At 39.5% G+C, this 23,749-nt stretch overlaps 2 protein-coding genes across 2 annotated transcripts in view; one reads left to right on the top strand and one right to left on the bottom strand.

Annotated features, from left to right (window-relative positions):
- LOC100771374 (spectrin alpha chain, erythrocytic 1) overlaps positions 1–12,699 on the top strand; it is a 70,092-nt gene extending 57,393 nt beyond the window's left edge. The window contains exons 43-52 of the mRNA XM_035445668.1: positions 1,571–1,780; positions 4,154–4,450; positions 4,893–5,005; positions 6,095–6,112; positions 6,857–6,908; positions 7,866–8,053; positions 8,945–8,998; positions 9,508–9,654; positions 10,314–10,458; positions 11,469–12,699. Coding sequence (XP_035301559.1) covers positions 1,571–1,780; positions 4,154–4,450; positions 4,893–5,005; positions 6,095–6,112; positions 6,857–6,908; positions 7,866–8,053; positions 8,945–8,998; positions 9,508–9,654; positions 10,314–10,458; positions 11,469–11,594 — 1,350 coding nt within the window. The 3' untranslated portion in view covers positions 11,595–12,699. The remainder of the gene's footprint in view (positions 1–1,570; positions 1,781–4,153; positions 4,451–4,892; positions 5,006–6,094; positions 6,113–6,856; positions 6,909–7,865; positions 8,054–8,944; positions 8,999–9,507; positions 9,655–10,313; positions 10,459–11,468) is intronic.
- Positions 12,700–14,058: 1,359 nt separating this feature from the next.
- Positions 14,059–15,000, bottom strand: LOC100750377 (olfactory receptor 10Z1). Its single transcript, XM_027418910.2, has one exon. The coding sequence runs from the start codon at positions 14,998–15,000 to the stop codon at positions 14,059–14,061; it is 942 nt and encodes a 313-aa protein (XP_027274711.1).
- Positions 15,001–23,749: the final 8,749 nt, after the last annotated feature.

The raw sequence follows: 23,749 nt of genomic DNA, 5'->3' as shown, positions 1-23,749 counted from the left end.
TAGGTCCTCAAGTCAGCTCATTGACACCACAAGGAAGCATGCCTAGCATCTGGGGCTCTTTGAACTATTTCTGCTTAACTCCAAGGACACTACCTGCTCATTTTTGCAATCTAAAGTGCCTTGAAATTAAAATACAGAAGAATAGTGACTCTATAATTCTGCAGTTCTCTTTCTATAGCATCTGCAAAACTGGATGTCCCAATTCCCCAGAGTGGCTATTCCTGCCCTTTGAACTGGATGTGATTGCCAAAGGCTCAGCGGTGCCTTCCTGTGAATGTCCTACCCTGCTCATCTTATTCTTAGAAGGGACAGACAGAGGGAATATTCGTCACTGCAATACTCTTCCTTCCAGGCATTGCAGGCCCTGCATTTGTAGCTACTTCAGTTGCTTTCTGGCTCCATTCAAACAATAAACGTTTTGATAATTTTAAATTTGTTCTCAGAAGTTCTGGAGAGATGGCTCAGCAGTTAAGAGTACTGACTCTCCTTCCAGAGTGCCAGGGTTTGACTGCAAGCACCCACATGGCGGGAACAACTGTCTGAAATTCCAATTCAAAATGACCCAATGTCTTCCTCAGGTCTCCACAGGCATACATGCAGATAAAACACCACACATATAAGTAATAAAATAGATAAAATCAAAATTTTAATTGTTCTCAAAAAGAGAATTAGTCTAATGTGCTGGGCTTTAATCCCAGCAAGCGGCAGAGGCAGAAACAGGTGGTGGCAGGCAGATGAAGGCACATCTCTATGACTTTAAGGCCAGCCTGATCTGTATAGTGAGCTCTAGGCCGAAAGTGCTACATAGTGAGAATTTGTATTTAAAGATGGAGGGACAAGAAGAGGAGGAGGAGGATGATGATAGAACTGTCCTAACGCAAGCCGCTTTGTTAAAGCTGACAGTGTTCCTGAAATTTGTGACTTTGATATTAACATTTCTGCAAAAATTTAATCTCTATAACCAGCATGTACAGAGCATTTGTAAGCTTGCATATCCATGGCCCCTAACAGTGAATTGCCTTTAATTAAAGTGGAGTGTAACAATTTAACAAAATCTTAGAAAGTATGTGTGTTATAAGCAGGATTTCATTGTAATTATAAACATTTGAGATATCATATCATGTTCCATCCCCTTAGCAATTTTATTCCTGGTATATGATCTATAAAATATACAGCACTAGTACTTAACCATAATTCCAAATTCAGGTGTATATTCAAATCTCTAAATTATATTTCTTCTCCTCAGAAAATATTCTTATTTTGGGGGGGCAGGTTCGAGACATTTTGGGTTTTTTTCTGTGGCTTGGGAGGCTGTCCTAGAACTAGCTCTTGTAGACCAGGCTGGTCTTGAACTCACAGACATCCACTTGCCTCTGCCTCCCGAGTGCTGGGATTAAAAGCATGAGCCACCAACGCCCAGCTCTGATAATATTCTACCATCCTTTTAAACATATCCTATCACTAGCAATTGTCATTAACCATCATGATAAAAGTCTGTTTGGGCACCGGCATGAGTGATCCTTTGGACACTTCACTGTGCCTGTTCATTGCTTCTCTTTGATCATCTAAGGACACACTGGATGCCAGTCTTCGGAGCTTTGAGCAAGAACGACTTTCTGAAATCACCGATCTGAAGAATCAGCTGGTGGCTGCTGAGCACAGCCAAAGCAAAGCCATTGAGGAGCGGCATGCAGCCTTGCTGAAGCGCTGGGAGCAACTTCTGGAGGCCTCTGCAGCTCACAGGCAGAAGCTGCTAGAGAAGCAGCTGCCTCTGCAGAAGGTAAGGAAGTAGGGAGGGGGAAAAAACAGAGTGACATGAAAATGAAATGCAGTGGAGTATGATAGGGCTTCAATTATCTGGTTATTAGCCAGAGAATTCAGACACAGTAACCAGAAACCCAATTTGTAAATTTTACAGGCATTTCAGGACAGAGAAAAAGATCAACAAAACATTTTCATTGAGCAAAAAGGAATGCATTTTCTTAGAATGGATAGAAGGTCTTTCTGTTTTGCTTTCAATGGGTTAAGAAATTTTATACTTGACTTAGGATGAAAGCCGGCTACATACAGTGATTGAAAGAGGCGGATAGAACCAGAGTGGAAAGCATTTGTACCAAAACTCTGAACTGGCACCGGTTGGTTCTGTACATTTCTTTAAAGCAGATAAAAGGGTCACTGGAAAAGTAACTGTAAATCATGTTCTCAGTTAATCTCCTTTACTAGGAGGGCATCCTTGAGTGTGTTACTTACCCTTAAACCTTGTGCCACCCTTTCATGAGACAGGAAGATATTTTCATCCCCTTCTGCTTTTCTGAGTCTTACTATTAAATGACATAATGGATCCAGAAATGCAGTAGTCTGTGTAGATCTCGGAGACTAAAGTACTCTTTCCAATGGTAGCTTCTGAGACGTACTACATGACAATCATAAAGCATATCAATAACAACAACAACAACAACAACAACAAAGCTGAATGTGGTTGTGCGTGCCAAAAATCCAAAATTTCTGACTCAGGCAAAAGCAAAAAGATCAAGAGTTCTAGGCCAGACTGGACTGCATAACAAGATTTTGTAGAAGACTTTACATTAAAGACTGGCAATATATCCCAGTGTGGAAGTCAGTGGCAGGACACTAGCCTAGAATGCACAAGGTCCTGGGTTTTATCTTCAGCACCACAGAAGAATTGAAGCAGAATTTTCAGTGTTGGTATTATCTCTAGATGAGAGAACAACTGTGCTTGACAATAATTTAAGGCAGGGAGTTAGGAAAACACACAGCATCTCAGCCTGTAGTTAATTTACAATCTATTAAAGGATATAGGCACAGCAGAAATAATTCTTAAGTGAAAAAATAAAGCAATCATAGTGGCAGCTTTCTATGCATATACACATTCACCATAGAAAGTTACTTAACTTTCTTACTCTGTTTTCCATAATTTTAAATAGAAAAACATTTGTTTTAAATTTTTATTATATTCAATCAATCTATAATACTTTTTTCCATTGTTTATTTGAATTAGAAACAATATTGTTTTACATGTCAATCCCAGTTCCCTCTCCCTCCCCTCCTCCCCTACCACCACCCCCCAACTAAACCCCTATCTATCCCACACCCTTTCTGCTCCCCAGGGAGGGTGAGGCCTTCCATAGGGGGTCTTCAGAGTCTGTCAATCCATAACCTCTTAATATAACATGAAGTGGTCTATAAATTGTGTGTCCATCTTGTTCATTTTTCTTTGTGTTGATTTATTTTAGCATATGGATTACTGAAATTAGTGCAGGATAGTCACCCTCTCTATTTAGATGAATTTTCTTCTAACCAGTTTTAATTGGAAAGTAAGAAAATTCATCTTCCTAATTGCTTAGACAAATCATGTGGACAATTCAATCCATTGCATTAAAAACCTGTGGTGCATTTTGATCCTGAAACATTCCTTATCTCTTGTTTGGAACTGCTATGATTTTTCTTTCTCCCAGTCATGTAAGCTCAGAGTCCTCTGAATACATGGGTAGCTCTGAATAGCAGGGTAGGAGCATGTAGTTCATGCACAGGGTGCGGGTCAATGTGTAGAAGACGGGTTTACTCTGTGACGTGTTAAGCTTCAGTGAGGTCTCCGATGAGCTCACAAGAAGGTTGAGAAAGGAAGGTAGGAAAGTGACTTAGTGTAGTCAAAGAATTGTAATGGTAGGCCATCTGCAAACGCTGAAGGGGAGAAAGGGAGTGGGTAAAGGACAGAACACAGATGCTTGGTTTATATCAGCCATTTTCTTAGATCCTTGTTTAACACTTGTTTAAGAGTGTTTCCTGTGTCAGGTAGGACTGCAGTCCAGACTTCCAAATAAGAAATGATGTGATTGAAAACTGCCATTTCCACCCTTAGTGTAATGGAGGTGAAAGAACGTTGTGAGCCAGTCACTCTCTTCATCTGTAGATGGTGGGGAGCTTAAGGAATTGCACACAGTGAGAAAAGGCTAAACCCCAGCAGTTCCTCTAACTTACGTTCATCCCACCCAATCATAGCACCTCTGCTAATTTTAGTCTCAACAGCTCAGATTGCTGCTCTGCAAATATTTGAAGACACTGTTTTTATCCCGAATATTCTCTTCTCCTATGGGACGTTATCAGAAGCAATGAGGGTGTCTTTTCTTGGCAGGCTGAGGAGCTATTCATGGAATTTGCACACAAAGCTTCAGCCTTCAATAACTGGTGTGAGAATGCTGAGGAGGACTTATCAGAGCCTGTGCACTGTGTCTCCCTGAATGAGATCAGGCAACTGCAGAAGGAACACGAGGCTTTCTTAGCTTCTCTATCTGGGGCTCAAGAAGACTTCAACCATTTATTGGAGCTAGACCAGCAGATTAAAGCCTTAAATGAGCCATGCAGTCCTTATACCTGGTTAACAGTGGAGGTGCTGGGAAGGATCTGGAAGCACCTGCCTGACATCATCAAGGTATCTTGGGGGAGTGCGGCAACCCAACATCTTCTGCTATAGGAAGCATGACCAGTGAAACCATGTAAAAGTTGGAGGTGTTAGGGGAAAAGGGGAATGTTGTCATTAACTAGGCTGTGGCTGAAGTCAAGAACCAAAATTATCTAAGGAAAATTGGAAAGCATGTATATATGTGTCAGAGTAGGTGTCTCTTGTGGTTTGTTGTCTTGTGGTTTATGGGAAATTGAAAAATTATTGAAGGAAGCAATAGAAGATGAGATATAGATGGATGATAGATAGACAGACAGACAGATAGATGATAGATGGATAGGCACATGAATGTCTACCTGTGGAAGAAGGTTAGCTTTGGAATAGAGATGTGCACCTATACCTACAAAATACTTCTTTTATGATAAACGAAGTCCTTCCACATGAATCAGCTCGGCTCTTTGTTGTTTTGAAGGAGCGGGAGCAGGAGTTAAAGAAAGAAGAAGCTAGGCAGATTAAGAACTTTGAAATGTGTCAGGAATTTGAACAGAGTGCCAGTGCCTTCCTTCAATGGATCCAGGAGACCAGGTATGCTGTGCTTTCTTCAAACCGAGACCCCCGCATATGCTGTTTTTAATAAGAATGGCGTAAGTGGCAGAAGGAGGTATTATCTACTCTGCCCCCATCACCGTATTTTGACTCTGATTTATATTTGGATTTAATTACTTCCACAATTCCATGTTGTGCCCATTATTCTCACCCACCCTTTTTATTTTCTTCTTGATATTCACACTTCCCCTTCTATTGTGTAAACTCACACTTCAAAACAATAGTTCTGTGACTGCATGGCGCATTGCACTTTACAAGGTACTTCAAGAACCATTATAGTTCTTAACTGTCAGAGCAACCTTGAAAAGTGCAGAGTGTAACTTATTACCTCTGCTTTCAAGTGTGGAAAATTCAAGTAGATAAATTTTCTTTCTCAAGGTCACATATGTATTTATTGACATGACCAAAACACAGAACCTACTGTGAGTACCCAATACAAAGCTATTATGTCTCCAGCCAACTAAAGCCATAATGAGAATGGAGTAGTATAATAGAGCCTAATTTCATTTATTATGTGCAAGATGTATGTGAAGATAATGTATAGGACATCTTCTGAGTAAATGACCTGGAAAAGAGGATTCATAAAAATGTGTAATATGTTAGAATAAATGGTCAATGTATGAAGATTATGCCCATTAGGTAAGCCACTAATGCGATATTTCGAGGTTTACTGTTGGCTAGATAATCCATAATTAATGCTTGTACACTAAAGAAGAAGAAAAATGCATCTTATCTAAAGATGTACAACTGGCTGAGACCATGTGATCAATGCACCCTCCTTTGCCCCTGGCTTTGGTTCCTTTATATTACCCTGTAGTGTTTGCAGGATACTTAGCATACTGATTGCTATGAGTGCTCCTTGTCCCGAAGAGAGGGGCTTCAAGAAGTCTCTGAGTTTCCCAGAGTACCAGAGGTTTTGGAAGCAGCATGTGGATGTATAGATTCCTATTTTGTGACCAAAACAGACTTAAAATGTGTCATCAACATGAAGAAATGGAATCATTATTTGTGCTAACATATGTTTTCTTTTTTTCTCTCATGATTCCTGCTCCGGTCCATCATGTCCAGGGCTTATTTTCTGGATGGGTCAGTATTTCCTGTAATTATCTTTGTTTGCTTGTAATGTCCTGGAATACTTAGCTAAGGAAACTTTGGGGCTGAGGTATACTATCCCGCCGTAATCTAATAGTTCTTAATTAAAGATGTGGGGCAAGAAAAAAAAAAGGTTATTTCCTCCTAACTCCTGCATGCACAGTAGGTGGTACTTCTCTCACAAGTCTTAAATATATAGAATAAAACCTTCATATCCAATGAGAACTGTATCTATATGTTCAACCAACTATGGACTGAAAATATTCAGAAAAACTGTATCCTTACAGAATATATAAACATTATTTTTGTTATCATTCTCTTTCAAGTATCTAACAACTATTTAAACTGTATTGGATATTACAAGCAATATAGATTATGTGCACATACTGCATGCCACATTTCCATTTTGTAACTGCAACAGCCACTATGTATCCACAGACACCCCCATGGATACCAAGGGACGACTAAATTTGAGAGTAGAACTAAGAAAGACATGTGACACCTTCTTCTAGATACAGGGGAGCTAGGATTGGCTTTAATTTCCTTTTCATCTATCTAAAAAGATTGACAGATAGAATGCTTGTTTATTAAAATTTGGCTTCATGAAACTTTATTTTATGGAATCTACATAACTTGAAAGAAACAGAAACAATGAACTGCAGAGGCTTTGAGCTAATGGGTCTGTGAAATATGGATTTCTGTTATAACAAAGAATGTTTGCTTTTGATTCTTAATTAGATCATTGCTCAAGGAAACAGGAACTTTGGAATCCCAACTCGAAGCAAATAAAGTGAGTAATGTTTGTTCACTCACTGAAGACACTGCTTGAATTTTAAAAAGCACAGGAAAAAACACACAGAAGCAACCTGGTGATATTTTAGGTAGCAGTTACTGAAGGTCGAGAAACCAAGGTTGTAGTCCTACTCTGATGTCAAGTTGCATTTTTTAACTACAGACCGCCACATTATTGATATGGGCCTCAGTTTAATTAAATCTTTGTGTGTCAATTTCTGCAACAATACAACTGATCTACTTAAAGATGGCTGATGCTCTTAAATAAAAGAACAGATGTATATGTTCCTAGCCTATAACCTGGAGCATCAGTACATTTCTGTTATTTGATGCAGCCAGATGATATAACTGAACGTAAATCTTCTCCTGTCAACTGAGGGAGGCAGTGAGTTAGAAGAGTATTTCTCTGTCTTCTATGCTTTATTGCCTCTTTGCAGGATTAAAAAATAGCTAAATATAACTTTTTCCTAATGAGAGAAGAATAATAATATTTTCACCCAACCCTCAGAGCCACCTTGTCCTTTGACTACTTGGTGAACAGTTTCCCCTTATTGGAATGCTTTGGGAAAATGTAGAAATTTTTTATATAACCTGCTTAAATGGCAACAGCATCCCATCATCTCTGATGAAGGAGTAGTTCAGCAAGTGGACACACTAAAGGCATTAGATGAGCCAGAGGGCTCAGCCCCAGTGAATGATGGAGATAATACCCAGTGCAATGACCAGAGCTGGTGGTGTCTGAGTTCCAGGGTGACAGACATCATTTCTCATAAACTTCCTACTGTTTTACAAAAGGGTGACTGTGGAAGTGAAGTAGTTTTCCTGAGTTGTCCTTATTTCATAGAGAATAAGAGGACCTTTGAAAGTGAACAAATTAGTTAGTTCAGCCTCTTCTTCCTTACCTTTTAGCTTGTAACTCGTGGTTTGACTGACCGCCTCTCTTCTCTTTTTCCAGAGGAAGCAAAAAGAGATACAGGCAATGAAGCGACATCTGACTAAGATCGAAGACCTGGGGGACAACATGGAAGAGGCTCTGATCCTTGACATCAAATACAGCACCATTGGACTGGCCCAGCAGTGGGATCAGCTGCACCAGCTGGGGATGCGAATGCAACACAATCTGGAGCAACAGATCCAGGCTAAGTAATGATGGTTAAACCTGGGGCATGGAGAGGGGCCGTGGTGTTACATGTTGTAGCTTAACTAGGCTGGATTTAGGACACCTGATAAATGGGTGCTTCAGAGATACTACACTTACCTACCAATATTCTCTATTTTCTGCTCCACAACTGGGCTATTTCTCTTTATACCAGGGTCTACTATGAAATAAGAGGTTATCCCTCCCTGTGTGTGTACCATCCTCTTCCTAGACACATGAGTCCTTCATCCAGGTTTCAGGATTCCTTTAACATTGTGTGATCTTTCAGAAACCATTCTCTTTCATAAAATTCTGTTGAAAATATAATATCTAGAACTGGGGTTCAAATTAGGGACTAACAGAGCATAAGTGAAGAAATTAATCTTTCCTAGATAAATTAAACCTATCACAGTAGCTTTCTGTCTCAATAGTTGTTGTATTTTTGTACTTTAGAAATTGACAATCATCTTCTGTAAATTACCTCATTATAAATAATTAAGTCTCTTCAAACCATTAAATTTCTGTTGGAGCTTTTCAATTTTGCTAATATACTGGCAAGCAGCCAAAGAAAATTCATAACTGAATGAACATGGCTGTGTTCCAATAAAACTTTATTTACAGCCATTGAAATTTAAATTTCACATATTTTTCATGCTTCATATAATAATTTTGCTTTGATTGTTTTCAACTACAAAGAAATGTTGAAAGCATTCTTGACACATGGGCTGTTAAAAAAAATAGGAAGCTGAATTTGACTCCTGGAGCATAAGTTGTCCACCTCTGAACTAGATAGCTCAAATAATACATTATTTGTGTGAATCTCTCAACCTTTGGTAACATAGTCTCTTGACATTCCCTGTTTTATTTACAGAGTTAACTCATAATTTTCCTTCCAGGGACACCATAGGTGTGAGTGAAGAGACACTGAAAGAGTTTAGCACCACATATAAGTAAGTATAAGTTCATAGTTGACTAGTTCCTTGTCTTTTAGAAAGTTCAGAGTAAGTTTACAAATAATAACTTCCCCCTCTATGTATCTTGATGGTATTTTCAGTGAAGAAGTAGTCTAGGTGTGTTGATTATCCTCAGTAAAGATCTAGTTTAGGTATGTGAATTAGCATCACAATTGGATTTTAATATCTAATTTTAATAATCTGTGAGATCCTGGATTTAAAAACAAAATGTGTCTTTAAAACATCATTCAATGAGTGATTACCTTTGCTCTGTGAATTTCAGCTCTTTCTGAGGGCAAAACTCGAGAGAAGAATATTCAGTGCTTTGTGTTAGTCCTCCCTTTGATGGGTTTAACAAAACACACAGGGCTATGGATGGATTCTCTACTCTGTGTTCCAGCAATCTTATGGCATGCATTAAAGATCTAGTGAATACAATGGGACCTGATCTGTTCTGTTTCAACATGGAGCTTTCTTGAGCCTGAAGAAATGTTTTTGTTCTTTAGACACTTTGATGAGAATCTGACAGGGCGTTTGACTCATAAAGAGTTCCGGTCCTGCCTAAGAGGACTCAATTACTACCTGCCTATGGTAGAGGAAGGTGAACCTGAACCCAAGTTTGAGAAATTCCTGAATGCTGTGGATCCAGGGAGGTAAGAGGAAGAGGTCAAGGGTTGGGGCTTTAGTGGAGATGAATATAGAGTGAAATGGTCCATGAAATACAAAATTAACTAACTTGAAAATAGGTCAATAAGACAACTGAGAAGCTTTATTTGTTTTTGAGATTGGTTCAGAAGTAAATGGTATTTGTGCCAACTTAGTCCCAAGCTCTACAGTTTTCTCAACTTGTGTTTTATGTTTAGCCTGTAAATTTCAGCTGTTTCTGAAGGAGGAACTTGAGAGAGGAATCCTCTCTTTTCTGTGAGCTCTTCAGAAGAAATTCATAATTCAAAGGGCACAGTATATGGTGGAGTCTTGCATGCTTGTAGGACTTGACAGAGCCAAGTTACAGTAAGGAAGTAATTCTTTCTGATTCTAAAGATAGAAGCAGACAAAGGACTTGAAATGATAGGATATTCAAAAGGAAAAACAAAACATGGCTTTGACCCATGTAGACTCTTCTGGGATCTCAGAACTGAGTGTTTGTCTAGAAGAGGATGATAGGGGTCAGAGTGCAGAACACCCACATATCAGAGAGATTACCTGAAAGAGAACTACAGAGGATTCTCTGTCCTGAGATATTACACAGGATTGAAGGAATACACTTTCCTTGTCTTGAGAAGGCTCAGCTCCTGCTCTGTTTCCCTGATAGGAAAGGCTACGTCTCTCTAGAGGACTACACATCATTCCTGATTGACAAGGAGTCAGAGAACATCAAGACCAGTGACGACATAGAAAGTGGATTCCAAGCCCTGGCAGAAGGCAAGGCCTATATTACCAAGGAGGACATGAAACAGGTGAGATTCCCATTGCTGTTGCTTCTGTGCTGACACTATAGCATTGTCTGTTTCCTCCATAAGCAGCCACCCAAATACCCACTGTATTGCCTCAGACCTTCTGTTTCACAAGGTATCACTGTTACAGTTAAGTCATTTACCTCACTCCAACTCAAAAAACTTCTAAAGGTTATCTACTGACTATTACAATCAGTTCAAAACTTGCAATGAATTTTTCAATAATTGATGTCATTTCTACTTAATAAGCCAAATTTAGGAAATACAAAGTTTTAAGTTCCAGATGTCCATGAACTATTAACTAAATAATGAAATATATGATATATATGGATATATATTATATATCACATATATATCACCTTTTTCCATTATCTATCTTCATAAATATATATATGGAATTTATTGGGTCATAAGAAAAATATGAAGCCTGCAGGAAAATTGAAGAACCTAGAAATTATTGTATTTAGTGTGGCAATCAGGACTCAGAAAGGCTAATGCTGAATTATCTCACACTGGAACCCTAGATGGTGTCAGTACGCATGGACAGAGGTGGGTTTGAGTAGGTATAGTCCAAGGAACTACAAAGGGAACCACAAGAGGGGAAAAGAGCGTTTGAAGTACAAGTGGGGACTGACAGACCCATGGGACATGTAAAATGAATAGAGGACTACCGGGACTGGAAGGGTACAGGGAAGTCAGGAAGGTGGGGGAAAAGAATGAGGGAGGGCAAGATCAACAAAATCAAATTGTGTTTGAAATGCCATAATAAACCATTTCTTCATTTTTGTCTCAAAATCTCAAAGAAGTGGATGTGAAAAAAAAAGACTTGGGTAGAAATTTGAAACATTTTCATTCACTGGAAGTCATGAATTTACAAGAGAGAGGAGTGATAGGAACAAGGCTGTTTCTCATGAAGACTGTCTACCTCCTGTGTTTCAGACAGGTAGTGAACACACAGAAACAGCTAGTGTTGGATTTCTGTAACTGTGTCTTTCTCTTCCCATTCTTTTCAGGCTCTAACCCCAGAACAAGTGTCATTCTGCACCATACATATGCAACAATATATGGACCCACGGGGTCGAAGTCAACCTGCTGGCTACGACTATGTTGGCTTCACCAATACATTCTTTGGCAATTGATAACCACATTCTTTTGGATCGTAGATCATGGTGTTGCAGGAAATGTTGAGGGATAAGAAGCACAGACAAGTGTGGAAGAAGAAAAGATGACGCTCTGTGTGTGTGTGTGTGTGTGTGTGTGTGTGTGTGTGTGTGTGTGTGTGTCTGTGTGTCTGTGTGTGTGTGTGTGTTTTACATTTATTGCAAAATATAAAATTTTTATCAAGTTTCTGGGGATGTTGCAGAGAGAGGACAGACAGGTATAGGATTATTTGAATATACTTAGCCTTTAACTAGCTTGCTAAGGTTTGAATGTGTGTGTTTGTATGTATTCTGAACACCTTTAAGATTTTTCTTCATTCTGATCATAGAAATGTTTCTTTTTAAAGGGGAAATTTAACTAAAATTGTGCTTCTGCATTTGGGGAACCATATTATTACTAAATAAAAGTAGTTAATTATACTGTGAAGGACAATAATCAAGTAGTAATTCAAGGTGATTTTCAGTTTGAAGCTTTGGAGTATGTTCAAATTCTTACAATTTGAAAATAAAAGTGTGTGTCACTTTATCTTTTTCTGTGAAGAAGAACCACACAAAGATAACAGAAAACTTCTTTCCTGTTTTCATATTTCATTGTTAGAGTGGATGCTTCTACTCTCAGAAAGACACAATTCTGGTACCTCTTCCTTTCTAACTCCTCGAATACTCTCTTAAATTTTCATAGGATGCAAATGATGCTTGTGTTTATTAATTTCTATCTTATTTTAAGTGTCAGAGAAAGTGTTCATAATTTATGAATTAAGGAGAAAATCTAAGAGGATATGGTATTGCGGGTATTTTCAGGACAGATACATTTCTTAGATAATGTTTTTCCTTATGTAAAACTGTTAATGTTTCGCATAAAGAGTCCCTCACCCATGAATATTGTCCCTTAATTACAATATTAAGTCTCAGTTCTTTCACTTGAGTAGAAAATAACCCCTTCTCAGTCTTTGGGGGAAAGAATCCTATCACAGGAGTCAGTTAAAATACAAGCACTGGGCTGAGCTCCAGGAGTCTAGTTGAAGAGAGGGAAGAGAGAATGTATGAGCAAGAGAGGGGGTCAAGATCATGACAGGGCAAAGAGTAGAGACAACTGATCTGAGCCAGTGGGAGCCGTGGAATCTAGACTGACATAGGGAGAGCCTGCATGGGACCAACAGAGGCCTTCCATATTTGGGTGACAGTTGTGTAGCCTGGTCTGTTTGTGGGGCCCCTAGCCATGGGTCAGGATCTGCCCCTGGCTTTTTGGAATCTGTTTCCCATGCCGGGATGCCTGGCCCAGCCTTGGTGCAGGGGGAGGAGCTTGGCCCTGCCTCAAATTGATATGAAGTTAGGTGTTCAACTGATGACCACTGCTAACACACTTATCTGGGGAAGTTTTCATCCTCTCTAACAACCCAGTCAGCTCTGTTACAAACCCACAGTGTTACATTCCCCAGCTTCTGTTATTCTGTCAACTTCTCTGAAGGTCCCAGTCAGTTGAGGAAATGTCCCAGCCATTCTTTAGGAACAAAGTCATGTGCTACCTTAGGCATGAAGCCTTCACTGGTCCTCACCTAGAGTAACCTTTCCATGAACTAAAAGTCAACATTCCCTCTCCATGCTACATTATTAAGAGCAGCAGGTTACATTTATTTAAAAATGATTATGACTCGAGTATATTGATCAATTCTTGATCTAAATATAACATGTTTAGTCACCAACACAAAAGTGGGGGATGATAACTATTTTACAAATGAGGACATTGAAGGTGAAAATGCTAAGTGACTTACCCAACTTATCACAGCTGGTTGAGGAGCTTGTGTTCACACTCCTGCCAGGGCACTTTCATTTATCCCTAACAACACCCAGCAGAACATATATAGAACACTATAGGTGGAAGGTGGAGCAGGCAAAATAAATAGTTCTACAACAAAGTCAGAAAGATGATAGCTAGGTTGAGGAATGAGAAACAAATGCAGCAGCAGGGCTTCTGTCTGTCTGGCATCTACCAGACTGTTACATGCCAAGTTTCAGACATTAGATGAATGTTACTGGTCAAATATTCTCATTGTCTAATCATGTTACAATTCTCAACAATGTACCTGGATCCTGACATCCTAGCCTTGAACTTAAACACTCTGAACTTTCCTCATCTTGTTTAGCTCTGCTGGGAAATTAGTGAATTAAGAAAATTCCTACTTCTTGTTGAGTTTTGATAATTGGGAATGGCATCTATGGGATTAAAGGTGAATATTAAGATTTTTGAACGCACTGTGTATTGAGCCAGGTGACCAGAGCAGGAAATCCAGTCTTATCCTTTCAGGTATCCTAGGAGGAAAAGCAGAGGAGGGGTGTGGCCTTTGGGATGCAGCAGTTTTGGCAAAATTTGGGGTTATGTGGCCATTGAATTGAGCCTGGTCCAGAACCTGCTTACACAAAGGAGAGTGTCTTTGGGCAGACTTCACCCTTTACGGAGTAAACTCCCTCGGAAAGCATTTCTCAGCGCTGATTGCACAGCCCTATTCCTTAGACTATAAACAATGGGATTGAGGAGAGGGGTTGCCACAGTGTAGGTGACAGCAATAAGCTGATCCCTCTCTAGAGAGTAGCTAGCTTTGGGCCTCAAGTACATGAAGGAGGCACAGCCATAGTGAATGACAACCACTGTGAGATGTGAGGCGCAAGTAGAGAAAGCTTTCCTTCGCCCCTCTGCAGAGGGGATTCTCAGGATTGCTACGAGAATGTAGGCATAGGAGACACTAATTAAGAAGAAGGAGACCAAGAGGACCAGCAGGCTGAGGATGAGGATTCCCAGCTCACTTAGTCTTGTATCCCCACAGGCGAGGCTTAGCACTGGAGGTGTGTCACAGAAAAAGTGCTGGATTTCATGGGAGCTACAGAATGAGAGGCGAAAAATGACTAGTGTCATTCCTAGTCCAAAAAGGTATCCGCTCAAAAAGGAGGTGCCAACTAACTGGGCACAGAGGGTGGGATTCATACGGCTGGCATAGTGCAGTGGTGCACAAATGGCCACATACCTGTCAAAGCCCATGACAGACAGGAGGAAGCAGTTGGTACAAGCCCATGAAGCAGAGAAAAACATCTGGGTAGCACATCCCAGAAAGGAGATAGCCTGTCCCCCCATAACCAGGCCAGAGAGCATCCTCGGGATGATTCCCAGTGTGTAACAGGTCTCAGAGAAAGACAGGAAGGAAAGGAAGAGATACATGGGTGTGTGCAGATGGCTATCCAGCCTGATCACTATGATGATGAAGACATTGCTAGTGATGGTGACAAGATACAAAGAGAGGAACAAGACAAACAGCAGAAGTTGAAGCTCCCCGAAGCTAGAGAAGCCCAGGAAGACAAAGCCCTTCCAGCAGGTGACATTGTCCTGTGCCATTCGGAATGATAGTCCTGATAATTCTGATGATTCCTTCCACCATGCCTCTTTAGATGCAAGTGATATGGCTTTTCTTCTCACCTATTGGGAACACACACATAATAGAATCTCTGATTTATGCTGTAATGACACTTTAGAAAATTATGTACTGAATTAGACAAAAGCATGTACACATAACACACATTCCAAATAACACAAGCTATATGTCTAAGTACATGGAATAAGAACACATGAATATATATATATATATATATATATATATATATATATATATATCACTCAAACTGTGTCTTACACATTTACCACACTGCCAGTACATTGTGCTTTTATGTAATGAATGACATATATTCACATATAGTTTGGATATACATGCACCATGTATTCATTCATCCTAACCTTATACCTAAGAAAATACATTTAGACAACCACAAATACAGCCGTGCTGTGGTGATGCACGCCTTTAATCCCAGCACTCGGGAGGCAGACAGGCAGATCTCTGTGAGTTCAAGGCCAGCCTGGTGTACAAGAGCTAGTTCCAGGACAGCCTGGGCTGATACCCAGAGAAACCCTGTCTCGGAAAACAAACAAACAAAAAACAAAAACAAGCACAAACGCATTGTCTATTAAAACGTATGGTAGAGGTGGAAGGATCTGTGAATGTTTCGTAGATTAGGCAAGAAAGGCCAACAGAGGTAACGTTTTTAAAGTCAAACCAAGGCAGAACTAGAGAACAGATTTGCTGTGTTATAATTCAGCATTAGTTTTTCACACAATGGTTACTCTACGGACACTGTGGGACAATTGTATTTAATAAGTACAGATCAAGTATCTTACTCAATATAAATTGATTGGATCTAAACATTCCCCCCCCTCCCAGCCATTGTATCCTAGGCAGATCCCTTCCCTGAGTGGAGCAGGCTTCTTTTTCATGTTACCAACATGCTGAGCACTGGAGGGAGAATAGAGTGCAGCACAGGCTTGCGCATCAGACTTGGCTAGCCCAAGGAGCAGCCTTTAAGCAGCACTACACTTCCCACCGCCAGATTTGCTGTGAGCCAGGGCATGAATGAGAGCAGGCAGTGCCGGGGAAGAAAAGGAGAGTATTCACTCACATGAAGAAGATCACAGTGGGACCGAGTCCTGCCTTTTGGTAGTCATGACATAGGCAGCTCTCAGAAGACTTCTCTGGGTGAGTAAGACTAGAGGTCTGTCTCAGAAGCTCCTGTTCTGAGAGTAGTGATGTGTCCCAGTGATACCAGGAGCTTCCTTTGGCAACTTTAGCCCCAGGTGGCGATGTGTATTGGCTTCTCTCCAAACAGTTTCTCTCTTGGAGGGTTCTGTAGTCCCCATAGAGTGCTGTTTCAGGAAACACATCTAATTGTGCTTCTTATTGTCACTTGGGACTATCCTTCGAGAAATGTGAACAAAGAGAAGCTAAGATCATGATTCAAGCCACAATAATTTGGGTATCTAGTGTGCAATGAATAAATACATTATTTTTATATACTAGATATCCTTTAAAGCTTGAAATAAGGAAAATAAGGTTATGCTACATTTTCTGGACAGGGAAACTGAGTCCAGTAAAGCTGAAATGACTCATCCAAGAATCCAGTACTTGGGACTTGTGCTTTCAAATTCACAGAAAAAAATGTGTAATTTATAAAACATGCTTATAAGAAAACAGGAACTGGCATTTTCTTACTGTGGACTGAGGAACTAGTTGCAACTATTTCATCATGTGTCCAGTCTAAAGGCCATCGTGAAGATGTGCCTGATCTCTGAGGGTCAATATATTCCTCTATCCTCATCTTACCCTTGTTCAGTGTCAGTCTTTAAAAACAAGTAACATCACCTATTTTCATCTTCTTTCTTTTTTCTATAAATCTAAAATGGCTGTATCCAGATTTACATCCACTTCCCACCCTTTTAATAGCTTGAATCCCCCAAAGTTCCCAAAGCCAGGTTAGGTTAATCAGTGTATACAATTGACATTATCAAAACATGTTTCTTCAGTATGCGCACCTGTGCTGTATAGCTCTACTTTCTTGTGCAATGGAAACCATAATAGTAACTGGTAATATGAGTTCAACACTAGAAAGATTAAATTCTATCTTATGGATTAAATGTTTAATATGAATAAAATGTTTAATTCCATTTTATAGATTCAGTGTGATACTTAAGGATTAATAATATTATCTCTATTTTTGAGAGAGATAGCTAAGTCAAGGAAACATTAAATGCAATGCCTAAAATATGATTTTATCATAAGAAAGCCAACTGGTGACACAGTAGCAAAAGGATTCAAGAAGTCATAATAAAAATATTGCCTTTTCTAAAAAATATTCCTTCTACTTCAATACTATCCCTGATAACCTTCTACCAGTCATAAACATGCGCAAGATGGGAATTATTTGAAATAAAGTTAAGTATTAGTGTAAATTCAAGCTTTCTGACTGTTTTCCTTGAACTATTGTTTTAGTTGGTGGTCTTTGAATTTTAGCACTCATTCCAAGCACAATCCAGTTAAAGTTTTTGTGGAATTATTTTAGTAACATTTCTAGACATGAATTTATAAATAAAATAACAGAAAATATATCATTATGCATAGTGGTTTTTATTTAACCAATGCCCATCACTTGAGCAATCCTCATTCTTTTCTGTAACAAGTTCTCATGGGTGAGTTCTCACTCTCTTCCTTAAAGGAGGTTCTTTAGCATATCTTTGCTGTTCTTAAGGCTTACTTTTATGTATGGGCGTATATTCGCTTGAGTGAATGGCACATAAGTGCAGGTGCCCAGGGAGGCCAGGAGAGGGCATCAAATCCTTTGTTGTGAGCAGTTGTGAGCCCTCTAGAATGGGTGCTGATAACCAATCTCTGGCCCTGTACAAGCACTCTTCACTACCAAGTCAATCCTACTCTGCTCATCGTGCTGTGTGTAAATAAAAACTGAACTTTAAAAGAATATTGATTTAATAATGCAAAATGCACAGAATAAAGTTCAACATGATCCTCTAGGATCATAGTTTCACACTGAAGAGAAAATGGGATAAACATTTGCAGTGTAGAGACAATATGCATCATAAAATTACCTTGACTTAAGTTAGTATTTTGAGTTTAAATGTAGTATCCATTTTGGAGTGGATCCTATCCTTACTTATAACTTTATGATGGGTTAGTTTTTAACTCAACAAAGTATTAGATTTGGCAGTCCTAAAATAAGACATATGCTTTTTATACAAACAAATTTAAATGTGGTGTGTTATTAGAAATCTCCCACTGATGTGTTCATTATATCTACTATTAAAAGCTTAAAATGAAATTAGTGTCAAAGTTGTTTCTATCAAATATTCAGAGAATTAGTAAGCTCCAGATGTTAGTGAATCTTGGAAATTGAGATTTTCTATAATGTTCCTGCTTTATAGATCTCCTGAAAGTATGTCACTAATCAATTGCAAAAATATTGCCTCTGCAAAATCAGATCACATCCTCAGTTCCTCATGAGAAATCTGTGATGCTCCAGTTTACTTTATCTCTTGCAGTACTTCTCTTATAGCTCAGACAAACTACATGACTGGGGAAATCTACTGAAAGAAGGGATTATTTCAGTTACAGTTGGAGTTGATGCAGTCTATTGAGGATGGAAAGACACAGCAGTATATGCCTGGGGTTGCCTTCATATTGCACCCACAGTCAAAAGGCACACAATGGACAAGGAGTGGAGCTGTGCTATCAAACCAACACCAGCCAACACTTACTTCCTCCAGTGGGGCTCTGCCTCCTCAAGGCTCTACAAACTTTCATAACAGCTCCAGCAATAGTGACCACATATTCAGACACCTAGGCCCTTAGGACACATTCTACAGTCAAACCACAATCCTGTCTTTTTGTTAATGATCGTAAGGTGATTTGTCTTCTGTTTTTGTTTTCTTTTGTTTTTGTTTTTGCTTGTTTGTTTTGTTTTTCAAGACAGGGTTTCTCTGTGGCTTTGGAAGTGTCCTGGAACCAGCTCTTGCAGACCACAGAGATCTGTCTGCCTCTGCCTCCCAAGTTCTGGGATTTAAGGTGTGTGCCACCACCACCCTTGTCTTTAGTTTCAGAAATTTGATTCTGATGTGTATTAGAGTGCATTTCTTTTTATTTATGCTTTGAGATATACTCAGCAAGTAAGAAATGTCACCAAAGAAATATGAGATTTAAAAACAATGGAGGAAGGTTTCCTGGTTCATATTATGAGTGACTGGAAACCTGATAATCACATCATGGCAATTAAGATCTTACTTAAATCTCTCATTGTATCTCACTTCCACTGGCACCACTCCATCAGGGCAAAGTGGGAAATTAGAATTTCGCTCCCAGTTGACCCAGAAGTCTAGTTTCCTACTCAGCTTCTGTTGGTACTGGGGATGGAAAGAGACTTCTCCTGAGAGCAGGATGAGAATACAATTTCCAGTTCCCCAATGTGTTTCTGTTTACACCACCCTAGCCATCCAGGAAGAGTTCTTATGTAAAACTTCAAAAGCCTCCATTTCACCAGGCACCTCTTCGAGTGGACAAATTACAACTCGGCTTGAGTCCTTCCAAATTTAAGTAGAAATACTAGTTTCCAGCCATTTCTCATAGAGGAAATCAGGAGGGGAGATTATTACTTACCAGCAGGAACCTGAAATCCATAGTCAGCCATAGTTAACACCACTTCTTTAAGGCCTTGCAACACTTTGTTACAGATTCAAAAGGCTATGCTAGCCTCTGTAAATGACCTTTTCTGGCCATAAATAAAAATGAGTTAGTCGTATTTTCTGTGGTGTGTGGCTGAAGTAAAACAGTTGTCACCAGAAATTTCCTATATTGATAGGCTGCCACATTTCAGGTCTTCAGAAAAAGGCATCAGGACTTAAGATCTTAAAAGTACATATTTTTTAAATCTATGTCTATTGGCATTTCTTGGTTGATGATTGCATCAGCTCCCAGATGGAATATATAAGGCAACAAAAAAGGTTTCAGGAAGTTGCTCCTGTGTTTTCCTTTCAGTGAAAGTCTGCCTGCTCTGTGCTCTCCCCTCCAACCTTCAGAGATGTTTAGAATCATGTTTTAATATAAAACTGCTTTCAATTGTACTAAGTGGGAGTCATAAGTTAAATAGTTTTTCCTAGATGTGAACATCATACTGATTTCAGTTAGGTTTTCTATAAATCACAAGGAGTTGTATAACTTGAATGAGTGATATCTATACTTCTTACAGATATGAAAATATAGAGAGATAAATGCTAAGATATGTTATATGATGAGGGAAAGCTGGAGAGCTGACCAACCCAGCTACCACTCAGGGGCAGAACCAGGGCTACCCCACAGAATGAATATTTGAACCTGTGAAGGGGAGGAACCTACAGATCCAAAACAGCAGCATGTCCATGACAAAAACAACAGGATGGCCAAGAGGAGCCCTTGGGAGAGCCAATTATCAGTGGTGATGTCAGGGGTGTCCCTGAATGTAGGTCCAGAGAGGACATTGTGTAAAGCTTTGAACATGAAGACTGGATTGCCTTGGGAGCCCCAAGGTTTTCAAGATGCCAGAGCCATGGGGTACCTGCTACAGACCAAGTGTGGAACCAGTCCAAGAGAAAGAAGTGCTTCAGGCAATAAAGCTGAAAAGAGCTGGAGATCTGAAGAGCTCTTTGACATCAGACATGGAAATGCAGAATTTAGAATTTGCCCTGCTGATTTTTGTTCTTGTTTTACTCTAGTATTTTCTCACTATGCTGTCTTTCTTCTCTTTTGGAATGGTAATGTATATTCTGTGCCATGGTTTGTTGGAAGCATGTGATCTGAATTTTTTATTTGATTTTACAGAGTTTACAGTTAAGAGATTGCCTTGTATCTCAGGAGTCACATTGAACTTTAGACTTTTAAACATTATTGAGACTGTAATAAATTGTGGGGACTTTTGAAGATGGACTGATTGTTTGTTTACACTATAATATGGAGGCCAGGAAATGGAATGTGGTCATTTGAATAAGAATGGCCTCCATAGGCTGGCTCATGCAATTGAGTACTTCGTTATCAGGGAATGTCATTATTGGAAAGGATTAGGATTGTCCCAGTTATAGTAACTGTGTCACTGTGGTTGGCCATGAGATTTCAATAATCCTACTAAGTCCAGCCTCTGTCTCTCAACCTATGGATCAAGATGCACCTCTCAGCTACTATTTCAATGTCATCTGTGCCACCATGGTCCCACCATGTTGATGGTGATAAAGGATTATACCTCTGAAACTGTAAAGAAGCCCCAACTAAATGCTTTTTTTATGAGAATTGCCTTGATCATGTTGTTCCATAATTCTCTTCTATCCATTTATACTCCACTACATTCAATCTCCACTGCCTTAAAATTCCCTTGAATGACTCTTTACCCCTGTGAGTACTCCAAATGGAGAATAGAGGATACATATCTGATGATTCAAAGCTAACATTCACAAATGACTTTTTTCTAATGTGTGATTTGTGTCTCTCTGGATCTGAGTTACTTCACACTGAATGACTGTTTCAGACCAATCAATTTACCTGTATATTCCATAATTTCCTTTTCCATAGCAGTTAATAATATTCCATTATACCACATTTTTATTACATATTCATGGTTTTTTAAGATTTGTTTTATGTGTCTCGTTTTATCTAGATGTGTGTCTGTACACTACGTATGTGCAGTGCCCACAGAGGTCAAAAAAGGACATTGAATCCCCTTAGAACTGGAACAACTAATTCTTAGCCACCCTTTAGGTACTGGGATTTGAACTCAGTTCCTTTGGAATAGCAGTAAATGCTCTTAACCACTGGATATTATCAATAGAGCAGCAATGAACATGGATGAGCAAGAATATCTGTACTAGCAAGTATAATACTTTGGGTATATGCCCAGGAGTGTTATGTTAAATCTGTTTTTAGCCTTCTGAGAAAGTGTCACATTGATTTCCATGGTGGCTACATCCGTTAGCACTCTCACTAACTATGGGTAATTTCTCCCCTTTCCCAAAATCTACACCAATATTTGTTGTCATTTGTGTGTGTAGGGTGAGGGGTGTTGTTATTGTTTTAAATCTTAGGAATTCAAAATCTCAAAGTAGTTTTAAATTGCATTTTCCTAATGGCTAAGGACAATAAATACTGTTTTACTGTCTCTCAGCCATTTTTATTTCATCTTTTGGGAACTCTAGGCCAACTACAAAAACAATCTTAAGGATTCGTTGCAATGCCAATGAATCAGTATCCCAAAGAACGTCTCCATTTAAAAACATCTCAGATTTAATATAGAAACAAAAAGACCCAGGGTTGTCAAAGCAATCGTGAGAAAGAACAAAACTTTAGCAGGGATCACTATCCTAGATTTCATGTTACACTGTAGGATATAGTAATAATGGTAATAAAAAAAAAAGCATGACACTAGCATAAAACCAGACACATTGATCAATGGAATAGAACTGAGGAACCGCATATGAATCCACACTCACACAGCCACTTGATTCATGACAAAAAAAAAAAGGCCAATAATAAACTTTGAGAAAAGACAACATCTTCAACAAATGGTGCTGGTCAAACTAAATGGCTACACACAGAAGAATGAAAGTGGATCCTTGTCTTTCATCTTGCATAAAGCTCAGCTCCAAATGGATCAAGGACCTCAACGTAAGACTTGGTATCCTGATTCTGATAAAGGGGAAAGAAGGGGGTAGGCGTAACCTCATTGACAGTGCCAAGGACTTTCTGAACAATACCCTTCTAGCACAGGTATTAAGACCAACAACTCATAAACAGGACTTCAGAAAAGGAACAGGCTCCTATACTGTAAAAGACACAATTACTCAAGCGAAGAGGCAGCCTATAGAATGAAAAAAAAAATATTTACCAGCTATGTATCTGAGAGAAAGTTAGTACAGTGCACACAAAGAACTAAAAACGAAACCTCAAGAAAGAAAACAATCCACATAACAATGGGGTACAGGCACTTCTTTTTACACAGAATGGAAAAGCAGAGATGTAGCAATTGCACAGGGTTGGGGGAGGGGGGAGTCTGTGGATGAGAAATAACTGAGACATTTATCTAATAGGACTCTTGCTGAAGGCAGCCTGGCATAACCTGGCATCACCTGGAGGAAAAGGGTAGCTACATTAATCAGATGGGAGATTTCCACTAACCTGACATAGCAAGACTTTCACTACAGCTGGCTTATTTAGGCCCAACAAGGATGGCCATTGCAGCCTGGGGCCAAAGGCTAAATAAGAAGTAAGGGGAAAGAGGTACACTAAAGTTTTATTCAAAGCAGCATCTGTGTTACAAAATGAAAACTCAGTGAGCACTAGGGGTCCCAGTTTCCACTCGGGCTTCCTGCCAGACAAAAGCATTGTTTGTGGGCATGATGAATTCTGCACACCTTAAGCCCCCAAGGATTTGCAGAAGTGTTTTAAAGGTTGCATGTTACTCAAAGCCCTATAACTAATGAGAGCAAATTATAAAGTTGAGGAGGAAAGTTTTCTTCCTTCTCTGATGAAAGACAACAGGGATCTCTGGGGCGCTCCTAACCAGACCCATGCAAACCTCAAGAGCTGGGGAGCCCTGGCCTTTGATAATAATCACAACTTCTCATAGTGGCAGAAGGCAAGGCTCCACCTAAGGTCACTTAGTGGGTGGTGAGAGATGCACACAGGTGACTTATTCACTTAACCCTCATATCACACAACTCTAGAGCCACAGAAAGA

Source organism: Cricetulus griseus, chromosome 5 (assembly GCF_003668045.3).
Source record: "Cricetulus griseus strain 17A/GY chromosome 5, alternate assembly CriGri-PICRH-1.0, whole genome shotgun sequence".
NCBI lineage: Eukaryota > Metazoa > Chordata > Mammalia > Rodentia > Cricetidae > Cricetulus > Cricetulus griseus.
The sequence above is the reverse complement of the archived record's forward strand: the minus strand, read 5'-3'. Positions and strand labels throughout refer to the sequence as shown.